We start from the raw sequence: 23,827 nt of genomic DNA, 5'->3' as shown, positions 1-23,827 counted from the left end.
ACTTCAGGGGCTGATCTCATTTGCATAGGCACACCCACCCTGCCTAGGTGGTCACTTTGGCTGCTGTAGGAGCCCCAGTTTCTCTGTTATTGGGGCAGGAGTAAACTGTTATTATCCAGATTATGTGACTCAAGGACAGTGGAACTGTACTTGGCCTTTTGTTATGATGGAGGGACTCACCATCAATTAAGCAGCGCTCGCTAGGCAAGGGTCATGCGTTCCAAAAACCCAGTGAATGGAGAGAGGCTGGGGGCAGGTATTAATACTTGGTGGCATGGGTCCCCTTACATGATAATTGCACTTCCTCCTCTCTTCAATGTGGAATATCAGAGTGAATTTTGATTCTATTAGGAGTCTAGTTACAGGCTGTTGAGCTGAATTCATTTTGGGCTAATAGTGCACCAGCGCTGAGGCTCCCCTACTACCAGCTGAAATCACTGAGTGTTGTGTTAAGTAGTGGGGGAGCCTGAAGATATACGGTGGAGCAGTTTGCGGGACGGCTGGCAGAGCAGAGCGACTGGTGGGGCAGAGCAGTTTGTTGGATGCCTGGAACAGCTCATGGGGGCGGCTGGCAGAGCGGAGCCCCATGGAGAGGTGGGGAAATCAGCTTTGGACCACGTAAGGTGCCCCTTAACCCTCCCCCCATCTCTACCCAGGTCGGGAGGTAAAACTCTGCAGATAAACTTTCAAACTCTGGGGCTCCCCTGACCAGGGACAGAGACTTTTGGGTCTTTGGGTGATTTTGGGTGGCTGGACTCAAGAATCAAAGGGAAAGGACATGCCCCAATTTGCTTGGGGTGGGTTTTTTGCTCATGGGTTGTGTTATGAATCCTGTTGGTGGTGTTTTCCTAACATAATGCCAAATTGTTTCTCAAAGGCTTTTTGCTACACTCAGACTCTGTGCTTGTGAGAGGGGAAGTATTGCCTCTTGGAGGCGCCCAGCGGGAGTGGTATATATTTGTCCCAGGTCACTGGGTGGGAGCTCGAGCCGGTTTTGCATTGTGTTATTGGAATGGAACCTCTAGCTACTGAACCCGGCCCTTGTTGCTGCCCACTCTGATGGGCAGAAGGGTTATACAAGCATGTAGGGACAAAATCAGAAAGACTAAGGCACAAAATGAATTACACCTATCAAAGGGCATAAAAAGCAATAGGAAGTTCTATAAATACCTCAGGAGCAAGAGAAAGACAGAGGAAAGTGTAGGTCCTCTACTTAGCGAGGAAGGCGAGCTAATAACGGACAACATCAAAAAGGCTGAGGTCATGTCTATACTACAAACTCTGGTTGACGCAAGTTATGACGGCAAACAGCCATCAAAGTTTTTGTATTGTTCGTGCGTGTGCGTATTTGGCAGCGTGTGGGAGTGCCGCATATACCTATCAGGAATACTTGTGTCCATGCAAATGGCAGTGCATCACAGATAGGTGTCCCAATGTGCCATGCGGTGCCGCCCAGCTTGATGCCTTTTGGGAATTTTTTGCAATGTCTTGTGGGGACAGGAATCATTTGCCCATGAATCTCTGAGAGCTAGGGGGGTCAACTTCTCAGCATGCAACTTTCTCCATCCCATAATGCCATCCATATTCCTAATCTTTGCACCTCTTTTTTAAATTCTGCAAACCCGCACAGCACTTTTTGGTGTCCACCATTCCTGACAAGCATGGAGCCCACAGAACTCTGCACTATTCTCATGGAAGTTAGGATGCATGATCCTCCTGTATTAGCAGACCTGCAGGAAGTACTGCAGCAATAGAGGACATGACAATTTCTTTGAGGACAGTTTGCTGAGGAACATAGCGGAAAACAATTCAAGCTTGTTGGTGACATCCGCACATGGTTGAGACCATTCTGGGCTTGAGAAATGAGCATTGCCTGTTGGGATTGCATTGTAATGCAGGTTTGGGTTGATGATCAGTGGCTGCAGAACTTTTGGATGTGAAAACCCACATTTCTGGATCTGTGTGCAGAGCTCACCTCAGCCTGGCAGTGGAGGGACACCAGAATGAAAGCAGCACTGACAGTGGAAAAGCAAGTAGCAATCACACTCTGGAAGCTTGCAACACTGGATTGCTACTGGTCAGTGGGAAATCGTTTTGGAGTTGGAAAATCCACAAATGGAGGGAGGGGGCATTGTCATCCAAGTGTGTTGGTGTAACATTCCCTACAGTACAATCTGGACAACTGAACAATTGTGTCCCCTCCAACCCGGGGTATCTTTCACACTTCTTTGCTGTGAAAGCACCCACTCCTGGTCTGTTCATACAGCCTCTAGCATGCAAAATCACTCCTATATGTTTGCTGTTGAAGAAAAAAATCCAGAATACATAACATTGTTGTTTTTAGTTAAATAAAACATTTAAATGTCTGTCTGGTGATGTTCTCCTCTTAATACAACAAGGCAAGAAAATCCTCCAAATATTAATGATTAACCTGTTGAATTGGAGATCGTTCACCTCCCAATGACTTCATAAATATATGCTTTGGTAAATGAAATAACCAACAATCATTCATTTTCTGATATAGCTGTAAAACTAATCTGAAAAGTTTTCAAAATAAATCACTTAAAAATGTATAGTGTGTACTTTTAAAAATGAAACTTACATCTATCTCTGAGTTGTGAAGAATATGTATTAAGGTTATAACAACCAACAAGAATGCACTTTTATGTAGAAATCCATGATTAAATCGAGTCTTCCTGACTAGTGATTTAAATCAAATCCACCCTGGTACATTCAAGGGTTTACACCTTCCTCTGAAGTATCTATTATTGGTCCCTCAGAGACAGGATACCAGACCAAAGAGGTGATTGATCTCACACTCTATCGCTTTTCCTGCATGCTTACCAACCATGTCATGTTAAAACACCATTTTCTGAGACAGTAAAAGCGCGGTTCTGCCTTGTAGATAGGACCTAATAATGTTTGAACCATGCTACTAGCCCTCTTCAGTCCAAGCAACTTTCAAGGAATAATTTGAAATTAGTTAGGTCCCATCTACATTAAAAGACAGAACCATGTTTTAAATATATCTGGGAGGAAGTTTATCCCTTGTCATGACACAAGACAGATCCCTTGTCACGGTTATTATAGCGCATGATGTTCCTTAGTGCTGTTTACAAGTTCTATACTTGGTTAGGAGCTGCCTATGTCTGGAATTATTTTTACTGATTATTTTGCATTAATCAGTTATGATAGAATATGATTTCTGTTTATAAATCAGTGCTTAGCTACCATAGTGATAGGCACTATATAAAAAAAAATTAGCAAGATGTGTAGCAATCTAGTTCGTTTTGTTGTTCAATCTGCTCTCTCCCACAGCTATGTGGGCTCTCCATGGTCTGCTCCCATGTGTTCAGCATGACCTGCTCATGGTTCAAGTTGCTTGTTATTCATGCTCTTTCTCTGTCTCCCAGTGCAATTTACTGATTTGTCCACTGAACTAATTTTCACTGCCTTGCAACTTGCAGTCATTTACACCGGTGCAAAATGCTACCAAATCAGAAGGGTGACATTCTACATCTACTGTGCCAAAGCTGTAAACTCTTGCACATTCTTCTTACAAGTCTACTATTTGGAGTTATTCTTTAAGCCACAGCTGCTGAATTCACAATACTGCATGAGAATCGCTGCTTTCATTAAATTATTACATTTCTAGCTCTCACAGTTGCAAAGAAAAGCTTAGACTCATCGATTTTAGGTCAGAAGGTCATCTAATCTAGTCCTGGGAATCCTGGGGCCCCATCTTCTCAGGTATTGGCACCCTGTCAGCAGGATTGCCTGGCTAGGTGGACTCTCTCCTCAGGCCCTATGCTACCAGCACTCCCAGCTATCTTTGAGACACCACTGACTTCCTGAGGAAACTACAATTCTTCGATGATCTTCCAGAAAACCCTCCTGGCCACCATGGATGTAGAAGCCCTCTACACCAACATTCCACACAAAGATGGACTACAAGCCGTCAGGAACAGTATCCCCGATAATGTCACAGCAAACCTGGTGGCTGACCTTTGTGACTTTGTCCTCACCCACACCTATTTCACATTTGGGGACAATGTATACCTTCAAGTCAGCGGCACTGCTATGGGAACCCACATGGCCCCACAGTATGCTAATATTTTTGTGGCTGAGTTAGAACAACGCTTCCTTAGCTCTCGTCCCCTAACACCCCTACTCTACTTACATTACACAGATGACATCTTCATCATCTGGACCCATGGAAAAGAAGCCCTTGTTGAAATTCTGGTGGAATTCCTCAATTTCCATCCCACCATCAACCTTAGCCTAGACCAATCCACACAAGTGGTCCATTTCCTGGACACTACTGTGCTAATAAGTGATGGTCACATAAACACCACCCTATACTGAAAACCTATACTTATCTACATACCTCCAGCTTCCATCCAGGACACACCACACGATCCATTGTCTACAGCCAAGCTCTACGATACAACCGCATTTGCTCCAATCCCTCAGACAGAGACAAACACCTACAAGATCTTGATCAAGCATTCTTAAAACTACAATACCCACCTGCTGAAGTGAAAAAACAGACTGACAGAGCCAGAAGAGTACCCAGAACTCACCTACTACAGGACAGGCCCAACAAAAAAATTATAGAATGCCACTAGCTGTCACCTTCAGCCCCCAACTAAAACCTCTCCAGCGCATCATCAAAGATTTACAACCTATCCTGAAAAATGATCCCTCACTCTCACAGATCTTGGGAGATAGACCAGTCCTCGCTTACAGACAGCCCCCCAACCTGAAGCAAATACTCACCAGCAACCACACACCAAAAACACTAACCCAGGAACCTATCCTTGCAACAAAGCCCGATGCCAACTCTGTCCACATATTTATTCAAGTGATGCCATCATAGGACCTAATCACATTAGCCACACCATCAGGGGCTTGTTTACCTGCACATCTACCAATGTGATATATGCCATCATGTGCCAGCAATGCCCCTCTGCCATGTACATTGGCCAAACCAGACAGTCTCTACGCAAAAGAATAAATGGACACAAATCTGACATCAGGAATCATAACATTCAAAAACTGGTAGGAGAACACTTCAACCTCTCTGGCCACTCAGTAAAAGATTTAAGGGTGGCAATTTTGCAACAGGAAAGCTTCAGAAACAGACTCCAACGGGAAACTGCTGAGCTTGAATTAATATGCAAACTAGATACCATTAACTTGGGTTTGAATAGAGACTGGGAGTGGCTGGGTCATTACACATATTGAATCTATTTCCTTAAGTTAAGTATCCTCACACCTTCTTGTCAACTGTCTAAATGGGCCATCTTGATTATCACTACAAAAGTTTTTTTCTCCTGCTGATAATAGCTCATCTAAACTAATTAGCCTCTCACAGTTTGTATGGTAATTTCCAACTTATCTGTATGTGTGTGTGTATATATCTATATCTATCTATCTTACCATATGTTCCATTCTATGCATCCGATGAAGTGGGCTGTAGCCCACGAAAGCTTATGCTCTAGTAAATTTGTTAGTCTCTAAGCCTTGGTCTACACTAGGAGTTGAGGTCGAATTTAGCAGCATTAAATCGATTTAACCCTGCACCCGTTCACACGATGAAGCCCTTTTTTTCGACTTAAAGGGCTCTTAAAATCAATTTCCTTACTCCACCCCCAACAAGGGGATTAGCGCTGAAATCAGCCTTGCCAGATCGAATTTGGGGTACTGTGGACACAATTAGACGGTATTGGCCTCCGGGAGCTATCCCAGAGTGCTCCATTGTGACCGCTCTGGACAGCACTCTCAACTCAGATGCACTGACCAGGTAGACAGGAAAAGGCCCGCAAACTTTTGAATTTCAATTTCCTGTTTGGCCAGCTTGGCAAGCTGCAGGTGACCATGCAGAGCTCATCAGCAGAGGTGAGCATGATGAAGTCCCAGAATCGCAAAAGAGCTCCAGCATGGACCGAACGGGAGGTACGGGATCTGATCGCTGTATGGGGAGAGGAATCCGTGCTATCAGAACTACATTTCAGTTTTCGAAATGCCAAAACATTTGTCAAAATCTCCCATGGCATGAAGGACAGAGGCCATAACAGGGACCCGAAGCAGTGCTGCGTGAAACTTAAGGAGCTGAGGGAAGCCTACCAGAAAACCAGAGAGGCGAACAGCCGCTCCGGGTCAGAGCTACAAAAATGCCACTTCTATGATGAGCTGCATGCCATTTTAGGGGGTTCAGTCACCACTATGCCAGCCATGTTGTTTGACTCCTTCAGTAGAGATGGAGGCAACACGGAAGCAGGTTTTGGGGATGAGGATGTTTGGATATAGATATTCAGGCCTGTCTGTAAAGGCCAAACTCTAAGAATTTAGGTGTATTCTTATCACTTAGCTAGTTATAGAGGTATAAAAGAATCAAAATCACTGTCTGGCAGTGTAAGGTCCTTCTTTACTGTGACAGTCTGAGGCCCTGTTCTTAGGCTAAGGCCTTTGGCTAAGCAATAGAGGCAGCCATAAGCTGGGAAGCAAATGGTCACCTCCTCACATTCCAAACTAGTCACATTGAAATAAGGTGCTATTGGGCTGTTAGGCATTATCAGGACAGGATTGTATTCCTATCGCCTCCAGAGAAAGGGAAGTGCCTAGAAAATGTAAAAGGAAACTTAGTTTGATAGCATCCTGTCTGGCAAGAACTCACTTATCAATAGCTGGGATGTGAAATCCTCACTTCTGTATTGTTTTGTCATTATAGTTCCCACTTTGCTCTTGTTTGTCTGTATAATCTCCATCTGGTTCTTTGATTGTTCCTGACTGCTGTATAATTAATTTTGCTGGGTGTAAACTAATTAAGGTGGTGGGATATAATTGGTTACATAATCATGTTACAGTATGTTAGGATTGGTTAGTTAAATTTCAGGAAAATGATTGGTTAAGGTATAGCTAAGCAGAACTCAAGTTTTACTATATAGTCTGCAGTCAATGAGGAAGTGAGTGGGGGTGGGTGTATGGGTGGGGGAGATGGGAACAGGGAATGTGGGTAAGGAAATTGGAATCATGTTTTGCTAAAAGGGGAAATGGGAACAGGGACACAGGTGTAAGGCTCTGTGGTGTCAGAGCTGGGAAGGAGGATACTAAGGAAGGAAACTGGAATCATGCTTGCTGGAAGTTCACCCCAATAAACATCAAATTGTTTGCACCTTTGGACTTCGGGTATTGTTGCTCTCTGTTCATGCGAGAAGGACCAGGGAAGTAAGTGGGTGAAGGAATAAGCCCCCTAACAGGACTCCCCACCTCACCCCCCCCCGCAGGTGCCTCTGGCTCTTAGGCACCCACTACGGTGGCCCGAGAGACCCTCCTGTCCAGTTCTGCCTTAGGTGCCAACTCCACAGGTGCTCCAGTCCTGGAGCACCCAAGGGGAAAATTTGGTGGGTACAGAGCACCTACCGGCAGCTCCCCACCCCACCCACAGCCCCAGCTCACCTCCGCTCCGCCTCCTCCTCTGCTTCTCTGCACCCGCCCCCCCAGAAGGGCGGAGAAGCGGAGCTGGGCGGCGCATTCAGGGGAGGAGGCAGAGGCGGAGCGAAGGTGCGATGGGGCTGGGGGTGGGGTGGGGAGCTGCCGGTAGGTGCTCTGCCCAGTTCTGGGAGCAGTCAGGGGACAGGGAAGGGGGGTGGATGGGGCAGGGGTCCTGGGGGGGGGTGCATCAAGGAACGCGGGGGGGTTGGATGGGCAGGAATCCGGGGGGGGGGGCGGGCAATGACCCCGTCATGGGGTGAGGAGGGAACCCATTGTTAAGATTTTGGCAGCTCATCACTGGGTGGGTGCCGTTTTTTCAACACTCCCTGGCTGATATAACTATGCCTGTGTCCGTTTTTAAGGGTAGACCAGTCTTCAGCATTCATTGGTGGTAATACCATACTTGTCTTCTCCCAGGTGAGAACTGTGATGCACAGGCAGAGCTTGATTCTCCGTAGCCTTTGAACCTTGAGCAGTCATTTATGTCTGTGCACACAGTATTGTCAGCTTCAAGTGTTCAAAAATCGTGGCAGGTTGGGGGAGGGGAACATGAGCCTGGCTTAAAAATCATAAGATTTTTTAGAAATAATACATTTTTCGTTCTTTTCCTTTCCAGCTTTTGAGTCTTTAGTTTATATTTGGTTCATGTTTCCAAGAGACAGGGAACTGTTAGCACCATTATACAAGGCACTGGTGAGACCTCCTCTGGAATACTGTGTGCAATTCTGGTCTCCCATGGTTAAGAAAGATGAAATCAAACTGGAATAGGTGCAGAGAAGGGCTACTAGGATGACCCAAGAAATGGAAAACCTACCTTAAGAGAAGATTCTCAAAGAGCTTGGCTTGTTTAGCCTAACCAAAAGAAGGCTGAGGGGAGATAAGATTGCTCTCTCTAAATACATCAGAGGGATAAATACCAGAGAGGGAGAGGAATTATTTATGTTGAGTGCCAAAGTGGACACAAGAACAAATGGATATAAACTGGCCATCAACAAGTTTAGGCTTGAAATTAGACAAAGGTTTCTAACCATCAGAGGAGTGAAGTTCTGAAACAGCTTTCCAAGGGGAGCAGTGGGGGCAAAAAAACGTAACTGGCTTCAAGACTGACCTTAATAAGTTTATGGATGGGATGGCATGATGAGATTGCCTACAAAGGCATGTAGCCGATCTACGACTTCTAGCAGCCAATATCTCCAATGGCTAACGATGAGGCACTAGATAGGTAGGGCTCTGAGTTATTACAGAAAATTCTTTCCTAGGTGTCTGGCTGGGTGGGTCTTGGCAACATGCTATGGATCTAACTCAGGGGTAGTCAATAGGAGGCCCGCGGGCCAAATTCGGACCCCCAGATAATACATGGGCTTGGTAAGGAATTTTCTCCCAGGTCAGACTGGCAGAGACCCTGCGGGGGGTTTCGCCTTCTTCTTCAGCATGGGGCCTGGGTCACTTGCAGGTTTAAACCAGTGTAAATGGTGGATTCTCTGTAACTTGAAGTCTTTAAATCATGATTTGATGACTTCAGTAACTCAGCCAGAGGTTAGGGGTCTATTACAGGAGTGGGTGGGTTAGGTTCTGTGGTCTGCAATGTGCAGGAGGTCAGACTAGATCAGCAGTTCTCAAACTTCATTGCACTGCAACCTCTTTCTGACGACAAAAATTACGACATGACCCCAGGAGGCGGGACCAAAGCCTCAGCACGCCTGAGCACCGCCACCCTGGGTGGGGAGCCTCAAGCTCAAGCCTCACCACCCCATGCAGAGGCTGGGGGAGACAAGCCGAATCCCAGGGCTTCTGCCCCAGTCAGGGGGCTGAAGCCAGAACCTGAGCCCTGCAGCCCAGGGCTGAAGCCCTTAGTTTGGCTTCGGCCCCAGGTGGTAGGGCTCGGGCTTCAGCCCCAGGCCCCAGCAAGTCTAACACCAGCCCTAGTGACCCCATTAAAACAGGGTCGCAACCCACTTTGTGGTCCTGACCCACAGTTTGAGAACCCCTGGACTACATTAGTTTCAGAGTACAAGCCATGTTAGTCTGTATCCACAAAAAGAACAGGAGTACTTGTGGCACCTTAAGGTATGTCTACACTATGAAATTAGGTTGAATTTATAGAAGTCTGTTTTGTAGAAAGCGTTTTTATACAGTCGATTGTGTGTGTCCCCACACAAATGCTCTAAGTGCATGTAGTCGGTGGACTGTGTCCACAGTGCCGAGGCAACCATCGACTTCCAGAGCATTGCACGATGAGTAGCTATCCCACAGTTCCCACAGTCTCCGCCGCCCATTTGAATTCTGGGTAGAATTCTGGGGCTAAAGCATTGTCACGGGTAGTTCTGGGTACATATCGTCAGGCCCCCTTTCCCTCCCTCCCTCCGTGAAAGCAAGGGCAGACAATCGTTTTGCGCCTTTTTTCTTGAGTTACCTGTGCAGACGCCATACCATGGTAAGCATGGAGCCCGCTCAGCTAACCATCACTGTATGTCTCCTGGGTGCTGGCAGACGTGGTACTGCATTGCTACACAGCAACAGTTTATTGCCTTTTTGCAGCAGAGAGTGCAGTATGACTGGTAGCCGTCGTCGATGTAGTCCAGGGTACTCTTTTAACCGACCTCGATGAGGTCAAGGGCTCCTGGGCAAACATGGGAGTGATTCAGCCAAGTCATTTCCCTTTTAAGTTTCGTTTCGTGGCGATTCAGTCCTACCAGCAGTGCACTGTCTTTTAGTCTGCAGCCAGCAGAAGACGATGGCCAGCAGTCATACTGCACCGTCTTCTGCTGAGCACCCAGGAGATGACGATGGCTAGCAGTTGTACTGCACAGTCTGCTGCCAGCAAGATGTATAAAGATAGATGAAGTGGATCAAAACAAGAAATAGACCAGATTTGTTTTGTATTCATTTTCTCCTCCCTCCCTCCCTCCGTGAAATCAATGGCCTGCTAAACACAGTTTTGAGTTCTATCCTTGAGGTTTTGAGTTCTATCCTTCAGGGGGCCATTCTGTTTCTCGCAAAGCCACCCCCTTTGTTGATTTTAATTCCCTGTAAGCCATGATATCAATCGCCCCTCCCTCTGTCAGAGCAACGGCAGACAATTGTTCCGCGCCTTTTTTCTGTGCAGACGCCATACCACGGCAAGCATGGAGCCCGCTCAGATCACTTTGGCAATTAGGAGCACATTAAACACCACACGCGTTATCCAGCAGTATATGCACAACCAGAACCTGGCAAAGCAAAACCGGGCGAGCAGGCGATGTCAGCGCGGTGACGAGAGTGATGAGGACATGGACACAGACTTCTCTCAAAGCACGGACCCTGGCAATGTGGGCATCATGGTGCTAATGGGGCAGGTTCATGTGGTGGAATGCCGATTCTGGGCTCAGGAAACAAGCACAGACTGGTGGGACCGCATAGTGTTGCAGGGCTGGGACGATTTCCAGTGGCTGTGAAACTTTTGCATTCGTAAGGGCACTTCCATGGAAATTTGTGACTTCCTTTCCCCTTCCGAGAGTGCTAAAGGAACTGGCGGCTGTGATTGCAGAGCCATTGGCCATTATTTTTGAAAACTCGTGGTGAACGGGGGAAGTCCCGGATGACTGGAAAAAGGCTAATGTAGTGCCAATCTTTAAAAAAGGGAAGAAGGAGGATCCTGGGAACTACAGGCCAGTCGGCCTCACTTCAGTCCCCGGAAAAATCATGGAGCAGGTCCTCAAAGAATCAATCCTGAAGCACTTACATGAGAGGAAAGTGATCAGGAACAGTCAGCATGGATTCACCAAGGGAAGGTCATGCCTGACTAATCTAATCGCCTTCTATTATGAGATTACTGGTTCTGTGGATGAAGGGAAAGCAGTGGATGTATTGTATCTTGACTTTAGCAAAGCTTTTGACACGGTCTCCCACAGTATTCTTGTCAGCAAGTTAAAGAAGTATGGGCTGGATGAATGCACTATAAGGTGGGTAGAAAGTTGGCTAGATTGTCAGGCTCAGTGGGTAGTGATCAATGGCTCCATGTCTAGTTGGCAGCCGGTGTCAAGTGGAGTGCCCCAGGGGTCGGTCCTGGGGCCGGTTTTGTTCAATATCTTCATAAATGATCTGGAGGATGGTGTGGATTGCACTCTCAGCAAATTTGCGGATGATACTAAACTGGGAGGAGTGGTAGATACGCTGGAAGGCAGGGATAGGATACAGAGGGACCTAGACAAATTGGAGGATTGGGCCAAAAGAAATCTGATGAGGTTCAATAAGGATAAGTGCAGAGTCCTGCACTTAGGACGGAAGAACCCAATGCACAGCTACAGACTAGGGACCGAATGGCTAGGCAGCAGTTCTGCGGAAAAGGACCTAGGGGTGACAGTGGACGAGAAGCTGGATATGAGCCAGCAGTGTGCCCTTGTTGCCAAGAAGGCCAATGGCATTTTGGGATGTATAAGTAGGGGCATAGCGAGCAGATCGAGGGACGTGATCGTCCCCCTCTATTAGACATTGGTGAGGCCTCATCTGGAGTACTATGTCCAGTTTTGGGCCCCACACTACAAGAAGGATGTGGATAAATTGGAGAGAGTCCAGCGAAGGGCAACAAAAATGATTAGGGGTCTGGAACACATGAGTTATGAGGAGAGGCTGAGGGAACTGAGATTGTTTAGTCTGCAGAAGAGAAGAATGAGGGGGGATTTGATAGCTGCTTTCAACTACCTCAGAGGTAGTTCCAGAGAGGATGGTTCTAGACTATTCTCAGTGGTGGAAGAGGACAGGACAAGGAGTAATGGTCTCAAGTTGCAGTGGGGGAGGTTTAGGTTGGATATTAGGAAAAACTTTTTCACTAGGAGGGTGGTGAAACACTGGAATGCGTTGCCTAGGGAGGTGGTGGAATCTCCTTCCTTAGAAGTTTTTAAGGTGAGGCTTGACAAAGCCCTGGCTGGGATGATTTAATTGGGGATTGGTCCTGCTTTTGAGCAGGGGGTTGGACTAGATGACCTCCTGAGGTCCCTTCCAACCCTGATATTCTATGATTCTATGATTCTCTGAGGCACAAGAATACCAAGATGAGAGCAGCCCCCACAGTTCACAAGCAAGTGGCAATAGCCCTCTGGAAGCTTGTAATGCCAGACAGCTACCGGTCAGTCGGGAATCAATTTGGAGTGGGAAAATCTACTGTGGGGGTTGCTGTGATGCAAGTAGCCAACGCAATCAAAGATCTGCTGATATCAAGGGTAGTGACCCTGGGAAACGTGCAGGTCTTAGTGGATGGCTTTGCTGCAATGGGATTCCCTAAATGTGGTGGGGCCATAGACAGAACTCATATGCCTATCTTGGCACCGGAGCACCAAGCCGGCGAGCACATAAACCGCAAGGGGTACTTTTCAATAGTGCTGCAAGCACTGGTGGATCAGAAGGGACGTTTCACCAACATCAACATGGGATGGCCAGGAAAGGTACATGACGCTCGCATCTTCAGGAACTCTGGTCTGTTTCAAAAGCTGCAGGAAGGGACTTTATTCCCAGACCAGAAAATAACCGTTGGGGATGTTGAAATGCCTATAGTTATCCTTGGGGACCCAGCCTACCCCTTAATGCCATGGCTCATGAAGCCATACACAGGCACCCTGGACAGTAGTCAGGAGCTGTTCAACTACAGGCTGAACAAGTGCAGAATGGTAGTAGAATGTGCATTTGGACGTTTAAAAGTGCACTGGTGCAGTTTACTCCTCGGTTAGACCTCAGCGAAACCAATATTGCCACTGTTATTACTGCTTGCTGTGCACTCCACAATATCTGTGAGAGTAAGGGGGAGATATTTATGGCAGGGTGGGAGGTTGAGGCAACTTGCCTGGCCGCTGGTTACGTGCAGCCAGACACCAGGGCGGTTAGAAGAGCACAGGAGGGAGCGGTGGGCATCAGAGAAGCTTTGACAACCAGTTTCTTGACTGGCCAGGCTATGGTGTGAAAGTTCTGGTTATTTCTCCTTGATGAAACCTCCCGACCCTTGGTTCACTCTACTTCCCTGTAAGCTAACCACCCTCCCCTCCTCCCTTCGAGCACCACTTGCAGAGGCAGTAAAGTCATTGTTGCTTCACATTCATGCATTCTTTATTAATTCATCACACAAACAGGGGGATAACTACCAAGGTAGCCCAGGAGGGGTGATGGAGGAGAGAAGCAGCAGGATGGGTGGTGGTGGAGGGAAGGACAAGGCCACACAGCACTTTAAAAGTTTAAAACTTATTGAATGCCAGCCTTCTGTTGCTTGGGCAATCCTCTGGGGTGGAGTGGCTGGGTGGCCAGAGGCCCCCCCACCACGTTCTTGAGCGTCTGGGTGAGGAGGCTATGGAACTTTGGGAGGAGGGCAGTTGGTTACACAGGGGCTGTAGCTACTGTCTGTGCTCCTGCTGCCTTTCCTGCAGCTCAACTATATGCTGGAGCATATTAGTTTGATCCTCCAGCAGCCTCAGCATTGAATCCTACCTCCTCTCATCACGCTGCCGCCACCTTTCAGCTTCAGCCCTCTCTTCAGCCCACCACCTCTCCTCCTGCTCATTTTGTGCTTTCCTGCACTCTGACATTGTCTGCCTCCACGCATTCGTCTGTGCTCTGTCTGTGTGGGAGGACAGCATAAGCTCAGAGAACATTTCATCGTGAGTGTGTTTTTTTCGCCTTCTGATCTTCACTAGCCTCTGGGAAGCAGAAGATCCTGTGCTCCTTGAAATACATGCAGCTGGTGGAGAAAAAAAAAGGGACAGTGGTATTTAAAGAGACACATTTTATAAAACAATGGGTACACTCTTTCACGGTAAACCTTGCTGTTAACATTACATACATAGCACATGTGCTTTCGTTCCAAGGTCGCATTTTGCCTCCCCCCACCACGTGGCTAGCCCCTCATCCCTCCCTCCTCCCCCTGGCTAACAGTGGGGAACATTTCTGTTCAAGTACAGGCAAACAGCCCAGCAGGAACGGGCACCTCCCAGCTATTGATAAGTGAGTTCTTGCCAGACAGGATGCTATCAAACTAAGTTTCCTTTTACATTTTCTAGGCACTTCCCTTTCTCTGGAGGTGATAGGACAGGATTGTATTCCTAACAGCCCAATAGCACCTTATTTCAATGTGACTAGTTTGGAATGTGAGGATGTGACCCGTTCGCTTCCCAGCTTATGGCTGCCTCTGCTGCTTAGCCAAAGGCCTGAGCCTAAGCACAGGGCCTCAAACTGTCGCAGTAAGAGAAGGCCCTTACACCGGCAGACAGTGATTTTGATTCTCTTTTGTACCTCTATAACTAGCCAAGTGATAAGAATACACCTAAATTCTTAGAGTATAGGCCTTTACAGACAGACCTGAATATCTATATCCTAACACTCCACCCCTTTTCTTCTTTTGGGATCCTCCTGCCCAGGTATCCCTGGAAAAGCATAGGACATATGGCGACACATTTCCTGATAGGGCCAGGCATCAAGGTGGAAGGGTCGATATTCCATTTGTCCCACTGCCCCTTGTGTAGTATAGTGCCCTGCACCTTCTCTCGTACGGGCATACCACGCCTATTCCAGTTAGTGTTCCAGACTTCCCATTATAGTGGGCCCGAGAAGGTTGGGTCTGGGTTGTCTAGTACACTGCAGGGTTTGGAGGGCTTATTACATTACTTATAGGTTATCTCCCTATGCAACGTAACACAAGTACAGTTAACAATACAAAATCCACAGCAACACCGAGTCCTGACCACCGCAGTATGGTCCAACATCCGAGACACCCCCAAAACACTGCCTCTCCTCCTTCAACGGGGTCACGATCTTATGTGTCCAGTTGCTGGCAGTTGCAACAAGCTGCCCCTGCAGGTTTTGCTTGCTATTGTCCATATCATAAGTCCACTGAATGTTCACAGAGAAATGGGATATTGTCCAAACCAGCTTGACCACTTGGTATAGGCCCTGGCTTATTTACAGCAATAAGATTCACAGATCCATTTGTGCACCAAAGTCCATATAGCAGCATGTAGATGGGTGTAGTTTGGTTATGGCCTGGTGTAATTGTGCCCCCAGTAATATGTACATTCCCAGCAAAACACCTTATACACAGTACACCCAATTGTCTACCCCTTGCATAGGCCATTGATCCTGCTCCTCTATAGTCATAGGAGAGGGGCACATCCAAACATCTTCTGCTGATTTACACTATTTTACACACCCCTCCATTGATTCCCAGTGAGCTCCTGCCCTTCTCATTATTTCCATAGGGCTTGTGGGGGCCACCTTAGCTGCCATTCCATTTCCAGGTACCACAGTAGCAGGCCTTCTAGGGGAGCATTTTGCATTCCCATACACATCTTCCCCCCAAGGTCAGCCTTTTGAAGCTATCCCCCACCCATGTCATGAGGTTTTCTGTTCATTAAAACACAACAATGCTAGCAACAAGACAAACACCACAGACAAACACAAAACACAGATCCATGGTATTCTGGGTTATTTTTCCCGCTGGCGCCAGCTTGCTTGTAGAGTATCTGAAAAACAAAAGAAACAATTTCCACCCCCATGGTGGGGACAGACTATTGCTTAATAATACTACTACTTTCTTTTACAAAATTTCCTTGCTAATTGCAGGAAAAACAGAAGAATTACCTCCAGGCTGTCCTTATTTTGTTCTATAGTCAGGCTAGTGAATTACCCCACTCACTGGTCATTTATGAAATTCATGAGGTGGTGTACCTCAGTTTCCCCTCTTGTACAATAGACCAAGTTTGCAATAGTTTCTCTGCTGTACCAAGCTTTAAGTTTATTCTCAGGTAATAGTGGAGACACAGCTTCAGATTTTAGCACTGTACACACACACCCCTTAAAGTTAACCTGTCCCCCTTATTTTCAGGCTTGACTTTTTTCACCTCCCTTTCCTGGAGGGCCATAATCTGAGTCTTCTAGTAGCTTGTTTGCTGATCAGATGTATTCATTATTTGCAGCTCCTCTGTGCCCCTCAGCTAGGTAATTTGCATTTACACAGAGGCTTACTAGCTTGCTTCTGGATCCAAAGCTGTTAGCAGCTCAGACACTGTATTAAAAGGGAAACATTTTACTTCCACCAGAGTTCTGATTGCTTTCCACTTTCATCTCCTGCTTCAAAACACACACAGATCTGAAAAAGAAAGCACAACCTATTATGGCCCCTTTTGGAGCCCTAATAGGATTTTAATTAAGTACCTTGTTTTATTTGTATTTCTTTTACCCCTTCTCCAATATACACTGCACATGTCCTGGGAAAATGCACATTCCTTCCGTATAGTTTAACCTCCATAACATTATATTAGCCATATTAATTTTACACAAGGTGTAACTGCCTCCCCCATGCCCACAGAGTTTTCATGCACACCCACCAAAGCAACAATGTGATCCCCCAGAGCCACCCCAAGGCTCAGTGTTCCCATCATTCCTCCCCTTTTCCTTTTACCACACAAAATTCTCTTTTGCCTAACATTTCTTGCACTGTGATTACTCTTTTTTACACAACTGTACCCCAATTACACTTCCATCTTGTGCAACTAGACACAACCAGGGGCAGCCAAGTTAAGTTCCAATAGAAACCCCTTCCATCCTTTAGTGATTTTGATTACATTTCCCAAAAGTCAAATAATTTTGATCAGATTCTCTCTCCGCCTGCTGCCTGCAGCAGTCCCTTATAGACCATTTCTGTGGGAAAAGGGCCCATTTTCCCCTCAGAATAGCTGTAAAGGCTTCTGGGGACAGAAGCATAGTGGTGGTAGTAGCCACTCGACCTGACCCCCTTGGATAATTTAATTACCAAGCTTCCATCCAATGTGACTGCACAGACTTGCACATACAGTTACATTTATAGAACTGGGTTTTATCATTAAACAAAAACTTCCTTCTTGACATCTCACATAAGTATCCAAAGTACCCTCCATTAAAACTTCAGAAAAACAAAACTGTGGAAAGGCAGGTTGCACTTTGAAATTTTTTTTTTTTTCCTCTCCTCTCCCCCAGGACCAAGTCCCAGCTCCAGTCTCTAAAGGTCATCTGTTAACTCTGCTTTTGACTTTAAACTCTATTGTGCCAAATCATCTTTCACTACCCCTAACTAATTTACAACCCTTCAGCAGCCCTTGCTGAAGCAGCACCAAACTTGAAAGATTACTGGCAGCTTCCCATAAAGCTGCCCTTACTTCAAACCTCTCACAAGCGGACTGAAGTGCCTCCTTTCCCTGGAAGGCATTCAGTCCCCATGGGCAGGGACCTTCTTCCACTACCCATATACCAAGGAGGGTGGGCTCCTCAGCCACCCCCCTTACCTCTGGGTCCCCTAACACTTCCTCCATTTCCTTTTTAATCTCATCCCAGGTTGACCCCTGCACATGGTATGGGCCCTGGTTCTTCCTTATCCATTTATCCAAAAAATCCTTTACCCTGGCTTTCCAGAACCCACAACTACCATCACGAGAGTTCGCGATACCCCCTCCAAGCAGCTGCGCGGACTGTTGGGAAGGGGGACTTACAGGCTGCCACTCACCTATCCAATGCGATGCACCCAGGTCACCGGCACCAAGATGTTAGGGGGCTTATTCCTTCACCCACTTACTTCCCTGGTCCTTCTCGCATGAACAGAAAGCAACAATACCCAAAGTCCAAAGGCGCAAACAATTCAATGTTTATTGGGGTGAACTTCCAGCAAGCATGATTCCAGTTTCCTTCCTTAGTATCCTCCGTAAATTACACCTGTGTCCTTGTTCCCATTCCAGCCCTTAGCCAAACATGATTCCAGTTTCCTTATCCCCATTCCCTGTTCCCATTTCCCCTTTTAACAAAACATGATTCCAATTTCCTTACCCACATTCCCATACACCCACCCCCACTCACTTTCTTATTGACTGCAGACTATATAGTAAAACTTGAGTTCTGCTTAGCTATACCTTAACCAATCATTTTCCTGAAATTTAACTAACCAATCCTAACATTTCAGAGTAACAGCCGTGTTAGTCTGTATTCACAAAAAGAAAAGGAGGACTTGTGGCACCTTAGAGACTAACCAATTTATTAGAGCATGAGCTTTCGTGAGCTACAGCTCACTTCCTCAGATGCATATCGTGGAAACTGCAGCAGGCTTTATATATACACAGAGAATATGAAACAATACCTATTCCCACCCCACTGTCCTGCTGGTAATAATACCAGTAATACCAGCTGGTAATAATACCAGCAGGACAGTGGGGTGGGAATAGGTATTGTTTCATATTCTCTGTGTATATATAAAGCCTGCTGCAGTTTCCACGATATGCATCTGAGGAAGTGAGCTGTAGCTCACGAAAGCTCATGCTCTAATAAATTGGTTAGTCTCTAAGGTGCCACAAGTCCTCCTTTTCTTTTTGCAATCCTAACATTGTAACATGATTATGTAACCAATTATATCCCACCACCTTAATTAGTTTAAACCCAGCAAAATTAATTATACAGCAGACAGGAACAATCACAGAACCAGACAGAGATTATACAGACAAACAAGAGCAAAGTGGGAACTATAATGACAAAACAATACAGAAGTGAGGATTTCACATCCCAGCTATTGATAAGTGAGTTCTTGCCAGACAGGATGCTATCAAACTAAGTTTCCTTTTATATTTTCTAGGCACTTCCCTTTCTCTGGAGGTGACAGGCATTATCAGGACAGGATTGTATTTCTAACAGCCCAATAGCACCTTATTTCAATGTGACTAAGTTGGAATGTGAGGATGTGACCGGTCGCTTCCCAGCTTATGGCTGCCTCTGCTGCTTAGCCAAAGGCCTTAGCCTAAGCACAGGGCCTCAGACTGTCACAGTAAGAGAAGGCCCTTACACCAGCAGACAGTGATTTTGATTCTTTCTTTTGTACCTCTGTAACTAGCCAAGAGATAAGAATACACCTAAATTCTTAGAATATAGGCCTTTACAGACAGACCTGAATATCTATATCCTAACAAGTCCCGGCAGTGCTTACCTAGGGCAGCTCCCAGGAAGCATCTGGCAGGTCCCTCTGGCTCCTAGGGGTGGGGGAACGTAGCTGGGGGGGGAGCAGGGAGAGCAGCCGCTCCCCCCACTGATCACATCAAAAGTGGCGCCTTAGGTGCCGACTCTCTGGGTGCTCCGGGGCTGGAACACCCACGGGGAAAATTGGTGGGTGCAGAGCCCCTACCGGGAGCTCCCCGCCCCACGCCCGGCCCCAGCTCACCTCCGCTCTGCCTCCTCCCCTGAAAGCACCGCCCAGCTCTGCTTCTCTGCACCCCCCAACCCCCCAGAAGGACGGAGAAGCGGAGCTCGGCCCCGCGTTCAGGGGAGGAGGCGGAGGGGAGGTGAGCTGGGGCCGGGGGTGGGGAGGGGAGCTGCCGGTGGGTGCTCTGCACCCACCAAATTTTCCCCTTGGGTGCTCCAGCCCTGGAGCACCCGTAGAGTCGGCGCCTAAGGCAGAACTGGGCAGGAGGGTCTCGCGGGCCACTGTAGTGGGTGCCCACCCCACCCGTAAGAGCCAGAGGCACCTGCGGGGCGGGGCAAGGTGGGAGTCCCGGCGGTGCTTACCTAGGGCAGCTCCCAGGAAGCATCTGGCAGGTCCCTCTGGCTCCTAGGGGTGGGGGAACGTAGCTGGGGGGGAGCGGGGGGAGCGGCCGCTCCCCCCACTGATACATCAAAAGTGGCACCTTAGGCGCCGACTCCGTGGGTGCTCTGGGGCTGGAGCACCCATGGGGAAAATTGGTGGGTGCAGAGCCCCCACCAGGAGCTCCCCGCCCCACGCCCGGCCCCAGCTCACCCCCGCTCTGCCCCCTCCCCTGAATGCACCGCCCAGCTCTGCTTCTCTGCACCCCCCACCCCTCAGAAGGGCGGAGAAGCGGAGCTCGGCTGCGCGTTCAGGGGAGGAGGCGGAGGCGGAGCGGAGGTGAGCTGGGGCCGGGGGGTGGGGCGGGGAGCTGCCGGTGGGTGCTCTGCACCCACCAAATTTTCCCCTTGGGTGCTCCAGGGCTGGAGCACCCGTGGAGTCGGCGCCTAGGCCGCGGAGCCTAGCGCAACGGCGGGCGGGGGCTGCCTGGCGCTCCGCTCCCCTTCCTCCCCCAGCCCCCCATGTGGAGGAAACGCCACGGGGTCGGCGCGGAGCCCGGCGCAGGTAGGGGCTGGGAAGGGGGCCCCGGGGGCGCAGCGGCGGGGCCTGCAGGGGCGGGATGAGCTGGAGGGGGTGGGGGGTTGGGGGGGTGTATTGGTTGCCAGCGGGGGGCTATGGGGAGAGGCTTTTGTAGGGAATGCTATGGGGGGGGGTGTAAGGAGCTGGGGGGGTTTGGTGGTGCGGGGGCTGTGGGGCATGGGTGGTGGGGCTGTGTTGTGGGGCTGTATTGGTTGCCAGCGGGGGGCTATGGGGAGAGGCTTTTGTAGGGAATGCTATGGGGGGGGGTGTAAGGAGCTGGGGGGGTTTGGTGGTGCGGGGGCTGTGGGGCATGGGTGGTGGGGCTGTGTTGTGGGGCTGTTGGGGGGCTGGGAGGGTGTATTGGTTGCCGGGGGGGGGCTATGGGGAGAGGTTTTTGTAGGGAATGCTATGGGGGGGGTGTAAGGGGCTGAGGGGGGGGTTGGTGGTGCGAGGGCTGTGGGGCATGGGTGGTGGTGCTGTGTTGTGAGGCTGTTGGGGGGCTGGGAGGGTGTATTGGTTGCCGGGGGGGGGGGCTATGGGGAGAGGTTTTTGTAGGGAATGCTATGGGGGGGTGTAAGGGGCTGAGGGGGGGTTTGGAGGTGCGAGGGCTGTGGGGCATGGGTGGTGGTGCTGTGTTGTGAGGCTGTTGGGGGGCTGGGAGGGTGTATTGGTTGCCGGGGGGGGAGGGGCTATGGGGAGAGGTTTTTGTAGGGAATGCTATTGTGGGGGGTGTAAGGGGCTGGGGGGGGGTTGGTGGTGGGATGGTGTTTTGAGGGTATGTTGGGGGGCCTGTAGGTGGTTATGTGGGGGTTGGGTATTGGTTATTTTAGGGTTATGGAGTGGTCATGTAGGGGATATTTTGGGGTGTGAAGGGAGTTATGGGGGGTTGTTGGTGGTATTTTGAGGGTTCTGTAAGAGGTTACAGGAGAGCTGGGGAGGGAGTATTAGTTGCCTGTAGAAGGCTGTGGGCATGTTGGTTCTGGGGTGGTAGTAGGTTTGTAGGGGATGTTATGGGGGCTGGAGGGGGTTATTGGGCAGGTTTGGGTGTGAGGGCAGTGTTCAGAAACTTGTAAGGGAATGTTATCGGCAGAACTTGCCTAGTGATGGATTTTTCAGTTCTCTGGCAATTCTGAAAAAATCGTAAATCTTGTTTGGGGTTGAACTGAAAACAAATTGTTTAGAATTTTTTTGGCATATAAAAAAACAGGAAACATTTCTAGTTGGGTCGAATTAAACATTTTTTTCAAGCCAACTCATATTTTTTTGTTTTGATTTTAGGCATTTTGTTAAAAGGATGACTATTCACAAAACAGGGGAGGGGGAGATTGAGGAGGTGGTGGTGGCTGGTGGTGCTCTCCTTATAAATTACTTGGGATGTGGGAGACCCAAGTTCTATTCCGCCCTCTCTCTGATGTGGAGAAGTGATTTGAATTTGGGTTGGCTACATTGTAGAGAGTGCCCTAACCACTGGGCTGGATGTTCTGGTGTGGGTCTCTCTCCTGTTAAAGCTGTTTCACTCTGTTTAAATAAACAGTCCTTAAATTAGGGATTGAACTAGGATCTCCCATATCCTGTGTGAGTGCCCTAGACTCCCGGGCTATAGAGGCATTCTCATTCTCTTTCCCTGGGCCAATTGTTCATTGTCATTCATAATGACAGTGGGCCAGGGAAGTGGAATGACGCTCTGGCTCCAGGGGGGTTAGGGCATTCACCCAGGATGTGGGAGACCCAAATTCAATCACTGCTCCAATGATTGATTATCTAGATTGAGACCCCCCCGCCCCCCGAATATCCAGCACAGTAGGTAGGGCACTCTGCTACAGTCCCAAGTGAGTACACTAACCATTGGACTAAACTTTATAAAAGAGGCACCCCCCACCCCTTCCTTCAACTGTTTTGTGACTCCAACCTGCAAAAAATGACGTTTTGGTAATGTCAAAACAGTTTTGACCAAACCAAAAAAAAAAAAAAAGAAAATATTTGGTGAATTTGACACGAATTCACTAATCGTTTTGGGTCAGCTGAAATATTTTCCTCCAACTGCTCTAGTTACAGTTTGTTGGGAAGGTTTTGGTGCTGTGAGGTGGTGGGAGAGTTTGTAGGGGATGTTATTGGGTTTATATGGGGTTATGGAAGTGTTGTGTGGGGTCTGTTGGGTTAGGGAAGGACTATAGAGGGTTACTGAAGAAGTTTTGATGTTGGTGACTAATAATGAAGGTTTGGAGATTTCAGAAATGGGGTAGTGTTGGGGTACTTGGTAAGGCGGGGAGAAGAGGAGCGTTCTTAGAAGGGATGGGTTGCGGGGGATTTGGTTTTTGAGAGGGCAGTTTGTGAGAAGTGGTTTATTTGGTTCAGAGGAAGGGAAAATCCTGTTTATGGGGTAAATTTACCTCTTTAAATGGATCAAGTTCTCGGCGGTACCAGGGATGGTACCTGCTATATTCAATCACACAAACTGGAACTAGCTGTGGGGTCTTCTAACCCCCATGTTTGCTATTGTAAGTGACCAAGGTGCATAGCTGGAACATGTGCAGTTGAATGGGTGATGGCGCAGTAGAGGGCTGCCTTAGGTGGCCACAAAACCCCAAAGTACCAGTACTGTGGGCATATTGTACTGAATAAGAGCTTCTCATTTAAATTGTGGAAGCTGCAGCAAGCTTGATTTGGGGTTCTATTGCCAGCCAGGAGTGAGTGGGTGGAACAAGTAGACTATATAATTGCCTCTGCTGCATGCTTTCCCATTAAAATAAATAAAATCCTATTCTGTTGCATCATTTCTCTCTCTGTCATGTGGTCTGATGCTTTAAATTGGGTTGAGGATCTACTAGATTCACAGCTGTCAAATTGAAAGAGATTAAATGGATTTCAAAATGAAAGAGAAATTTGCAAAACCGTTTTCCGTAAAAGATAGCAAAACTTTAAAAACTGCCTTTAATCTAGAGTGAGGAAGGCTTTCTCCAAATGATAGACTTGCTAAGATTGTGGAGGTGAGTCTGTAACGGATGTGAGTCTTTCTCAGCACTATTTTTGAGGTGAGAAATTTTTTTTGGCTTATGTTGTTTTGGGTTTCCCCTGAAATATGTATGTTTGCATTTGAGTGTATGGTTGGTGTGTATTTTTGCTGCTGTAATTTGAAGCAGTAAAGAGGCAAAGTGGAAAGAAATAGCTTCTTCTGCTATTAAAACACATTTCCCTGACTCTGCCCCT

General features: G+C 47.9%; 1 protein-coding gene and 1 long non-coding RNA gene across 9 annotated transcripts in view; one reads left to right on the top strand and one right to left on the bottom strand.

The window, feature by feature from the left end:
* Positions 1 to 14,227: 14,227 nt before the first annotated feature.
* Positions 14,228 to 18,488, bottom strand: LOC140910843 (uncharacterized). The gene is made up of 2 exons (XR_012158769.1): positions 17,990 to 18,488; positions 14,228 to 16,600 (listed from the first exon to the last, which is right to left on the bottom strand). It is a non-coding gene; the product is annotated as an uncharacterized lncRNA (long non-coding RNA).
* Positions 18,489 to 20,291: 1,803 nt separating this feature from the next.
* ST3GAL5 (ST3 beta-galactoside alpha-2,3-sialyltransferase 5) overlaps positions 20,292 to 23,827 on the top strand; it is a 68,898-nt gene continuing 65,362 nt past the window's right edge. For 6 of the 8 annotated variants that reach the window (XR_012158767.1, XR_012158768.1, XM_073342843.1 and 3 more), the window contains exon 1: positions 20,413 to 20,605. Coding sequence is in view for 1 of the 8 variants with exons in the window: in XM_073342843.1 (XP_073198944.1) it covers positions 20,563 to 20,605 (43 nt within the window). In the remaining 7 variants the exon portion in view is untranslated. Of the gene's footprint in view, positions 20,381 to 20,412; positions 20,606 to 23,827 lie in introns of those variants that run through there. The other 2 variants (XM_073342849.1, XM_073342845.1) reach the window with 2 other exon arrangements.

Source organism: Lepidochelys kempii, chromosome 4 (assembly GCF_965140265.1).
Source record: "Lepidochelys kempii isolate rLepKem1 chromosome 4, rLepKem1.hap2, whole genome shotgun sequence".
Lineage (NCBI taxonomy): Eukaryota > Metazoa > Chordata > Testudines > Cheloniidae > Lepidochelys > Lepidochelys kempii.
Note: the sequence above shows the minus strand (reverse complement) of the source record. Positions and strands in the feature narration are given on the sequence as shown.